At 43.3% G+C, this 9,208-nt stretch overlaps 1 protein-coding gene across 6 annotated transcripts; it reads right to left on the bottom strand.

Moving 5' to 3' along the window:
* Nucleotides 1-386: 386 nt before the first annotated feature.
* Nucleotides 387-8,011, bottom strand: znf217 (zinc finger protein 217). 6 transcript variants are annotated; one of them, XM_028583156.1, is made up of 6 exons: nt 7,958-8,011; nt 4,098-5,479; nt 3,790-3,897; nt 2,266-3,654; nt 2,024-2,151; nt 387-1,864 (listed from the first exon to the last, which is right to left on the bottom strand). In XM_028583156.1, exons 1-5 carry the CDS (start codon nt 7,996-7,998, stop codon nt 2,036-2,038), a joined length of 3,036 nt encoding a protein of 1,011 aa, XP_028438957.1. In that variant the 5' UTR covers nt 7,999-8,011; the 3' UTR covers nt 387-1,864; nt 2,024-2,035. The 6 variants fall into 6 exon arrangements, with proteins under 6 accessions (XP_028438957.1, XP_028438962.1, XP_028438960.1 ...); XM_028583161.1 differs by lacking the exon at nt 7,958-8,011 and adding an exon at nt 7,678-7,948; XM_028583159.1 differs by lacking the exon at nt 7,958-8,011 and adding an exon at nt 7,063-7,533.
* Nucleotides 8,012-9,208: the final 1,197 nt, after the last annotated feature.

Genomic DNA, 9,208 nt, shown 5'->3' with positions numbered 1-9,208 from the left:
ACACGTGGCCTAAATGGTTTCTCGTTAGGGACTGAAGATACTGGAGTAGTAATACTCTGAAATGGTATTCTGTATTGAGTAATGGTATAACTAAAAAGCTAAAAAAGATGGATGAATCAAATACTGAAACCTCTCTTGGTCCTAATCTTTAACGATTAATGTATAGGGGTCTTCTAAAGAGGCCAACTGTGTGCAGTGTCTCAACGCATGTCAGCTACAGGTATGTGTGACCTGTACCTGGGAGACGTCCAAATTAAAGACAGGTTTGTCATATCAAACTGTACTAATTACAGTTTCAGTTAAACGAATGCAGCTAAACCTGGGTTCTGAGTTGTGTGTAGATTGTGAGCGGCCAGGTGCCGAGCACTGAAGTAACAAGTAACACGCAGCTTTTGGACTCGCTTTTATTATTGAAATGGGTCATACAAATCTCAAACAATATTTTCATTTTTACATAAGTACACATGTAATGTGAATACCAGTCAGAAAGAAAGAAAGCAATAACTTAACCCAAAGCCATTCAAAGTGGCAAATATGCTAAATTATACAACAGATTAAATAGCTCGTAAATGAGTTAACCTGAGACTTTGTTCACAGTGTGTAATTAATCGAGCCATTAAACATAGCTGCTTCTGTATTCCCCCCCCAAAAAACTACACACACGTCATATATGACATCTAAAAAGACCACTTGATGACCAGCCGGGACTGACTGCTGACAACTTGAAACAAAATAACACTTTCGAGACTCGGCATAGCCTGAACAGTGGCTAAATGTGCAGTCCAAATAGAGCGTGACCATTTGATGCGCAAAACGGAACTCTTACAGGTTTGGTACATTTTACAGCTTATGGATTTGAGGCACCGCTAAAGCAGATGATAGCCATTTGATTTCAAAAAGGACAAATAATAACCACAAAATCTGTTCCGTTTAAAAAGTGAGCGTGCAAATGCCAAGCAAATCAAAACGACGCCACAGCCCACGTTACAGTTAATCATGGGCCATAGGTCGATAGGGCCTCACGAGTAATTGTTCTGTTATCACCGGATGAGATTGCGTTTTATGTGGTGCCTGAAAAATGCCGCGAAAATCTCGTTCCAATCGAGTTATACTACAACTCAACTTGTCTGTAGTCAATAAGACGGCTAGGTAGAGAGGCTCAGCTGACCCGATGGCTGCAGCAGCTTTACAAACAGAACAGTGTCGAGAACACGACATGAGGTAGACCGCTTCAACATACACACGACTGGTTAACCGTGGCGCGTTTGTGGACCACTGGGCCAAAGCCATCAAGTTATTAAACAGAATATCCCCACCCTTCAGTGCCTTGGAAAAAGGAAGAAGGAAAAAAATAAAATAAAAATAGAATAGTGCTTAATTACTGCCTGGACTTAAACAGTAAGTGAACAGAGCAGCAATTTTTCCCCACACACATTACATTTCTTGTTTTTACTTTATATATTTTATTTTTATGTACTGAAAGCTTATTAGATATATTTTATGTTATCCCACATACAACTTTTCCTGTTCTGTCACAGACACTTGCAGATATCTCAACATTAGTGTGGGTCATAAATGGATTAAGCAACAGTTTGTATTTTTTTTGTTGTTGAATGGGAACAAAATTCCAGTGCCCACCAGTGGAATAACCTCTTCCAAGAGAGATAACCTGCACTTTTTCCATTCAAAATAGAAAGAAAAAAAAAAAAAAGAAAACAAATGTACACTAAAGCCATGAAATGTCTATGCAACACAATTTTCTTCTATTTCCCCCAAAAAAAATAAAAGAAAAAAAAAAAAAAAAAAAAAGCCTAGACACCTTTCTAAGAACTACTCCAAAATAAGGGAGCCGTACAGTTCAAATCTGGAGAGAAGAGAGAAAACATACTTTTTATATACTTTCAATTATATCAAGTACCAGGTGAAATATTCTGGTTGGGGTCTCTAATAGTATGTATTGTAAAAAAAAAAAAAAAAAAAAAAAAAAAAAAAAAAAAAAAAAAAACACATTTCAACCTTTTACCTTGATGCCACTTTAGGTACTTTTGTCAGTGGTCCCATAGCGTTGAGGATTAGGGAAAGGGCCCGAGGGGTCTCTCCTCTGAAGGTTGGGCAGAGTGGGTAGGTGTTGGTACAGCACAGTTCTGCCCCCTGAGAGAAAAAAAATCTTTAATGTGAACTCCACAAACTGCTAGGATATGCAGAGATAAAAAGTAGCCCAGTTTGAGTATGTACTTCTCCTGACCCAGCTAACCTAATGCATACCTGCTCTGGGGTTGGCCAGTCCTCCGTGACTGGGGTTGGCTGCCGTGCTGTGATAGAGAGACGCCAGGTCACTGGGTGTGTAGGAGCGCAGGAGGTTCATCATGCTCCACTCGTTGTCCAGGCCTCCTCCAATAGCTGTAGACGTGGTCTTCAAAGAGCCCAAGGTCTCAGAACCTGCCGACGGACCCGACATTTGCGACGGGGCTTTCACACTTCTCCCTGAGAGAAGCAGCCTGCTGGACACATTCCCCGCTGGTCCTCTAAAGCCAGGCTTCTCCCCGGTGTCAGCCTCCCTGGCTGGAGGTAGCATGTACTTCAATCTCTTGCTGGAGGGTTCACCGAAATCCATCCGGCCGAGGCTCCCGAATCTGCTCGACAGGCACAGCCTGGCCGCGTCCGAGTGCCAAATGACGCCGCTTCTCGTTGGGTAACTCCTCTCCCCGATTCCCACTCGGTCTGGGGGTGCTGGTCGCTCCGTGGCATACTTGCTGCCCGTGCTGGACTTCCTCACGAGCTCCGTGTACCTGGACGACTCCTGACTGGGGTGCGCGTCAACGTTACTTGTGCAGCGCTGGGTCTCCTGGACCGCGCCGTGTACGGGCGCGTGGACAGGGGAGCGCTGTGGCACATTAGGTGGGTTGATGGCCGTCTTCTCTTGTGGCTTTGCGGGTTGAGGGGGTGGGGACTTGGTCCGACGAGGGTGGCGCCGGTCAATCGTTGGAAGTGGGGGGACATCTTTCCCTTCGAGCGCAGGGGGGCAGCCGGTAAAACGTTTCTGTTTTAAACTGCTGAATCCGTTCTTTTTCATACTGTCCGACTTGTCTTTATGAGTGAGCTTTTTGTGTATCGTCAGAACCTCTGGGTACATGGTTTTATATGCACAAAACGGACAGCCAATCGGAATTAATGCGTTTCTGGGCTCTGCACCGGCAGGGATGGAGAGAGACACTTTTAAGGACAGATTTAATGGGGCCTCAGAGTTCTCGTCTTTTATCGCCTCCCTTTCCATCTTCAGGTTAACGGGCACGGGGCACTTCACGACCACGTCCTCAGTCGGGGAGGGGGCGGAGTTAGCAATTAACTTCTCGTACTCCGCATTCGTCTGGACAAGTGGTTTGCCATGCTTGCTACCTACGCTATCAAATCGGTCCTCTGGCGTTCCGGTGGTGCACGGTCTGGCCACAGTGACCCAGAGTTTGGATCTATTCGGAGCGGGGTTTTCATTGTCATTTCCGCGTTTTGTATCGTTGGGAGAGGGCGCTAAAGGCACGGGTCTGCTGGGAATGTCCACGTAAGGTTTGTCCTTGTGGCGCCGATCCAGGTGATATTTCAGCGAAGTCTTCTGGGCCGCAGCGTAGTCGCAGTAAGCACACTTGAACGGTTTTTCACCTGAAACAAACAAACAGTTTAGTATAAGCATAGTTTAAAATATAAGCCACAGCATTAGGCCTGCTGCATACAGCCGAGTGACTGCAGTCTCATAATTACAAATGAATCGTTCATGCCAAACGTGTTGAACATTACCTGTGTGAGTCCTCAGATGAACTGTGAGGTAATAGCTCGATCGGAAGGATTTGCCACAGTAACTGCATCCTTTTGATCGGACTTTTGAGCGATCAAAACCATCTTCACCTGTGAAAATAGGCACAAATACATAGAAAATAGGACAAAAAAGAAATTTAATAAAAAAAAGATTATCACAACGTGTTATCATCCCTCCTACCAGCAGAGGGTGCACTTGGTAACAGTTCTATGTATGAAAAAAAATTCTTAAATCACAATTAAGACCGTATGAGAGAAGCACGAGCGTGTAATGAGCCATAAAAATGTACCTGGTCCCAGGTTTTCTGCCATTGCTGCTTCCTCGAAGCCCTCCTCACAGCCTTCCTCTGCGTGCTCAAGTGAGCCTGCACTCGACAACTTCCCATCAACAAAGTTGGTTGGACTCTCTTCGCCGCCTCTCTCGCGCTTGTGGACCCTGGAGTGGAGAACTAATTGGTGGTAGGTCCTGAAGGTTCTCTGACATTCCTCGCAGGTGGTTGGCCTTTCTTTGTCCTTGTTCTTTTGCATCAGAGACCGCCGCTGCGGCGCTGCGTTCTCCGCTACAGTCTGCGGCTGGGACCGGAGCTCTCTCCCAAGGCCCTCTTTTGTAGCTTTGTCTTCCTGGCCCTCAGACCAAATGTTATTCAGCTCCTCCTTATCGGAGCCACATTCCTCATTGTCTGTGCTGGCTTCCTGGCCAATATCTTTTATATTATTAGGACCAACTGCTATCTTGCCCTTTGTAGCGAGTTGCCACGCCTGATACGTGTTGAAGGGATCCAGCTGGGGAATCCATTTTGACGATCTCTCACGTTGCAAACTTTCTCCCGAGGAGCGAGGCGTGAGGTTTAGACTGTGAAGAAACGTTTCCTGTTTGGCAAGAGATTCAGCAGTGCCTTCCATTTTCTCCTCGTCTTTATCTTTGCCGGGCTCCACCTCTCGATTGTGTACTTTACTATGTTCAGCCAAACTGTCATGGTCGGGGAAGAAAAACCCACAAACCATGCACATTTTGTAAACCGTGACTACAGGTTCTGAAGCAGGGTCTTGGACAACACCATTGACTGTGACGGGGGTCTCCATGTCTTGCTGGGCCTTGCTCTTTGCTCCCGGTTTCACATGCATCTTCATGTGGTTCTTTAGGAACCACGGCTCTCTAAACCGCCGTCCGCAGACATTGCAGCAGTAGGTAAAGTAGTCCTTGTGCTTCCTCATGTGGGTCTCCAGCTCACTCGCATCCTGCGACACCTGCCCACACACAATACAGCTGGTGACCTCCTCTTTTTCGATAGGGAGGCTGCTGGGTTTGGGCCGGGGTCGCTCTCCTGGGATCCGGAATTCCGCTTCGACCCTAAGCACCGCTGGCTCAGAGAAAGTGGTGGGGTGCTGCGTTAACACGTGGGGCCCTAGCTCGTCCTGATGAGTGAAATTCTGATCACAGAACATGCACGACAGCGGTACGCCTCCTTCAGATTGCAACACAGCCTTTTCTGAGTAGCTGACGTGTGGTGTCATGCTAGAGCCGGGTCCTGGGATGCTTGCGTTGTTACTAACAAGAATATCTTGGGCAAGTCCATCCGGGCTCTCCACAAACGGTGGCAGGGAGTGAGTCGGCATTGTCCTCTGAAGGTGGAACAACGACGCTGTACACCCTGTCCAGATTATTAGGAATCTGGAAACAATAGGGAGGGAAAAAAGAAGGTGTTTTTAGGCTCTGTTAATTAGCAAAACAGAATCAGGTAGCTGCTACCTAACTTGAGATAAAAATCTGTTTAAAATACACCACACGGAGAGAATGGCCTGCCCTTCTACTGAAAAAGGAAATGTATCTTTTTAAGCAATCAACTGCACAGACAACTCATTTCCCCTCTGTACAGGTCATTGATATAAAAAAAAAAAAAAAAAAAAAAACAATGTTTTTCTTACTCACAAGCATGGCTTTTCTTAATTCTTAGTATGTACTGTATATAAACCCAAGTTTGTGAGCAAGCAACTACAGAAGTTGGCATACTTGATATACAAACTTTATAGGGTTAATATTAATGTACAGGTCATTGGAATACTGCCATTCCTGTTCACATTTAAACGTTTTTCTTAAACAGACTAATTTGTAAGCTACTTTGTTTCAAAAAAATATTCACTATTAAAATGTTTTATTAAATGTACTGTAGTTGACTAAACAAAACAAGTATTCAAATACCACTACATTAAACCATTACTGTAATATGTAGGACACCAAACATTTTCCTGATTTAAGTTATTTCTTGACCACACCCAAAATGAATGGACTTAGTTTGATTGGCACTAAACAACAGGCATCAAGATAAAAATGTTGTTTTGATGTTATACTAGCCTACAATCCTTGGCTGCATGTTGACTCACACATTGCACATTGATATAGTACAGTATGTGGACCAGGCTATAATGTTTGGTTTTCCTTTTGTTTTGTGATCACTAAATTGCTCCTTGTGGGTTTTGTCATAGTAGCTCTTTCAGTATGTATAACGAACAGCTTGCGTGCGTGCGTGCGTGTGTGTGTGTGTGTGTGTGTGTGTGTGTGTGTGTGTGTGTGTGTGTGTGTGTGTGTGTGTGTGTGTGTGTGTGTGTGTATGTATGTATGTATGTATCTATATAGTTTCAGAAATTCCAATCGCACTCTTAGTTTGATTGACACATGGGTGGAGTGACTGGAAAAGCAAGTTTAAAAAAACTCTACTTAAAAGAAAAGTAAAAACGCTCATACAAATGACGTAGCAGTCCACTATAAAGTCACAATATCAATGTATTATTATTATTTTGTAATTTTACGAAACACAATCGGCATTTCAAAAGTGTTACAGCTGGGCAATGTAACGTTAGTTGCCTAGCTATATGTTGCTAGTCATTTTCCAATGAATCGCCCCTATTCTCCTCAATAACAGAACTTCGACGCTATGACCCAATTGCACTATTATTGCTGTCCTTTGCTATAATTGGGAGAAAGATGCTCGAAGTCATAGTTAACAGTTAAGTTAGACTCCCCAAAGTCAGTGGCCGTTAACTTGAGTTGCTATTACATTTCTATGTGTGCATAATAAGCAGAGCACGAGGAATTTGGTCAACTTCTTTGGAGCTTTACAGATTAATATCATAGACGTCGCTGGCGTTAACTCATTCAGAAGCTCCATTTAGCTAACAACTACACACACGTTCCAAAAAAACCGATAACGTTCATTTCATGACAATAGATGAGTTCAAATCAACATGTAACCATACCTTGTGTACTTACGTTGTCGCTCATTGATTTCTTTAACGCCAGTTTCAAAACTTAACCCCCGATAAAGTAACGTAACTTAACGATACGCTAACGTTAGAAACACACGAACTCCAACGCATTCCAACGACACTTAGCGTTAGCAAGCTCAACACTTTTTCCTGTTGTCTCGACTTCGACCAAACAGTAGCTAGAAACTCACCAAACAATACCTACCAACTGTGAATTTCCGGATTATTAATGACACTGATACTACGAGCGACTGAGTTCAGTAGGGAGCGAAGCAGACTGGGTGAGTTGCTTCTTCATTTCACACGCAGAACGCCTTTCGCTGCCGGTGGGCCAGCTCACCTTATTCAATTGTTTGGATGTGAATCATATTTGTTCTACTTGGCGAGTCCTCACAGTGCAGCTGTTGAATTCTGACGCGCGCTCTCTCTCCAACGATCAAGGGGGAAGATGGAGCGCGTGCACGGCAGCCCCAAAAAACCCAAAGGGCAGTCACGTGGTCGCGAATAACAGAAAATGATTGTAAAAAAATAAATAAAAATAAACATGCAAAGCATACATTTATATAACTAACGGATTTTTTTTTTTATAACGTCCCAACTACTTACCAATTGCATGAACAGGTTTGGCAGTCTTTGGCATTTTAATCACTGTCATGTGTATTTTTAAATCACCCATGACACTATGGGCTACTGTTTAATATTATGTTTTTCTAACTGGCTTATAGTCCACCGACTTTTGGGCTAGCCTGTGCGATACCACGTCTAAATGCTACTTCAGTCTATGTAAACTGTCACGGAGTTCAGTTCCTTGTGCTGATAAGAGCCACAGGCTACACAACAACCCTGTTTTATATGGCAGTGCTGCCGCTGCATTCAATGAACCTACCTAAAGCAGTAGCCCTTCTTCCATGCTCTCACGTCATGCATCAACTACCATGTGGAGATGGGGGAGGGGTGCTTCAAACTTTTCACAGTTACATGAGTTTTTTTTTTGTTTGTTTGATGCAGAAGCAAGTTGGTTGAGTCACGAGAAATGCCTGCTTCTTCCCATTTATACAATATGCAAAAAATAACTCAAAGCGGGCCAGTTTTATATTTAAATTGATTTGCTGTCACCTAAACATAGCACATCTGATGAAGCCATAATGCAAATGTGTGTGTCTGATCTTAAAGAGAGAGGGGGAAGCTCTCTATTATGCTAGGACAGGTCTAGACCTATAACACCATATTATAATAATTCTAATGATAATACAAAAGTATGACAGGGATAATGGAAAGTCACTATTGACACAAAATAACCCACAAGAGGAATGCACTGATTCATATTAGATGGAAAAAAAATAAAAAAAATAAAACATCACCTACAGTAGCACCCACTGGCTAATGTGAAGCTAAGAAATCGCCCCTCCTCCACCCTTTCCAAAGACACACCAGCCATTGATGGTAGCTTAAAACCATACATTGTACAATCAATGAGGATATTCAGTGGCCGTCAGTGTACACTCATTATTGAGGCATAGACACACACACACCCCCCCCCACCAGTGGCCACAAGGTCTGAAAAGAGATAAACAAAATACACTTTATCAGTAACCACTCCCAACTAAGCAGCAGTGAACAAAGACTGAAACCTTCTCTCTACATTAGAAGTTGGATTTGTTGTCTTATCCACCCCTCTTGTATAGGCTATTGTAGAGTTTTGCCTGTACAGTATATTCATAGTTGTTATGAAATCTGTGTTTTTTACCAAACAGGTCAGACCAATGCCATGATCTCTATGTAGCCTGATGAAAACACAAGTAGATCTGCAGGTTTGGCAAGCAGACTTCACCAAATGCAGTAATGTGATTCATTGTACATGCCCGATACCAAGAGACAGAATGCCTATCGCGTATTAGACATAGGAGCTCATATTGTACATATAGTAAAAAAAGATAAAAGAAAAAAAAAGATTCTAATGTTCAATTCATCTTAATCAAATCCAATAGGCCACATGTTTTCTGAGTACCTACAGTGCAAAAAAAAGACATCCTGTGATCATGTGTTTGGCATTATAAGACTCAATCACCTAAATTAAAACATTTCTGTACCCCCTGCAGTACTCTTATTCACTTTTTGGGTATTCTTGCCTCACCCG

This window comes from Perca flavescens, chromosome 7 (assembly GCF_004354835.1).
Source record: "Perca flavescens isolate YP-PL-M2 chromosome 7, PFLA_1.0, whole genome shotgun sequence".
Taxonomy (NCBI): Eukaryota; Metazoa; Chordata; class Actinopteri; order Perciformes; family Percidae; genus Perca; species Perca flavescens.
The sequence above is the reverse complement of the archived record's forward strand: the minus strand, read 5'-3'. Positions and strand labels throughout refer to the sequence as shown.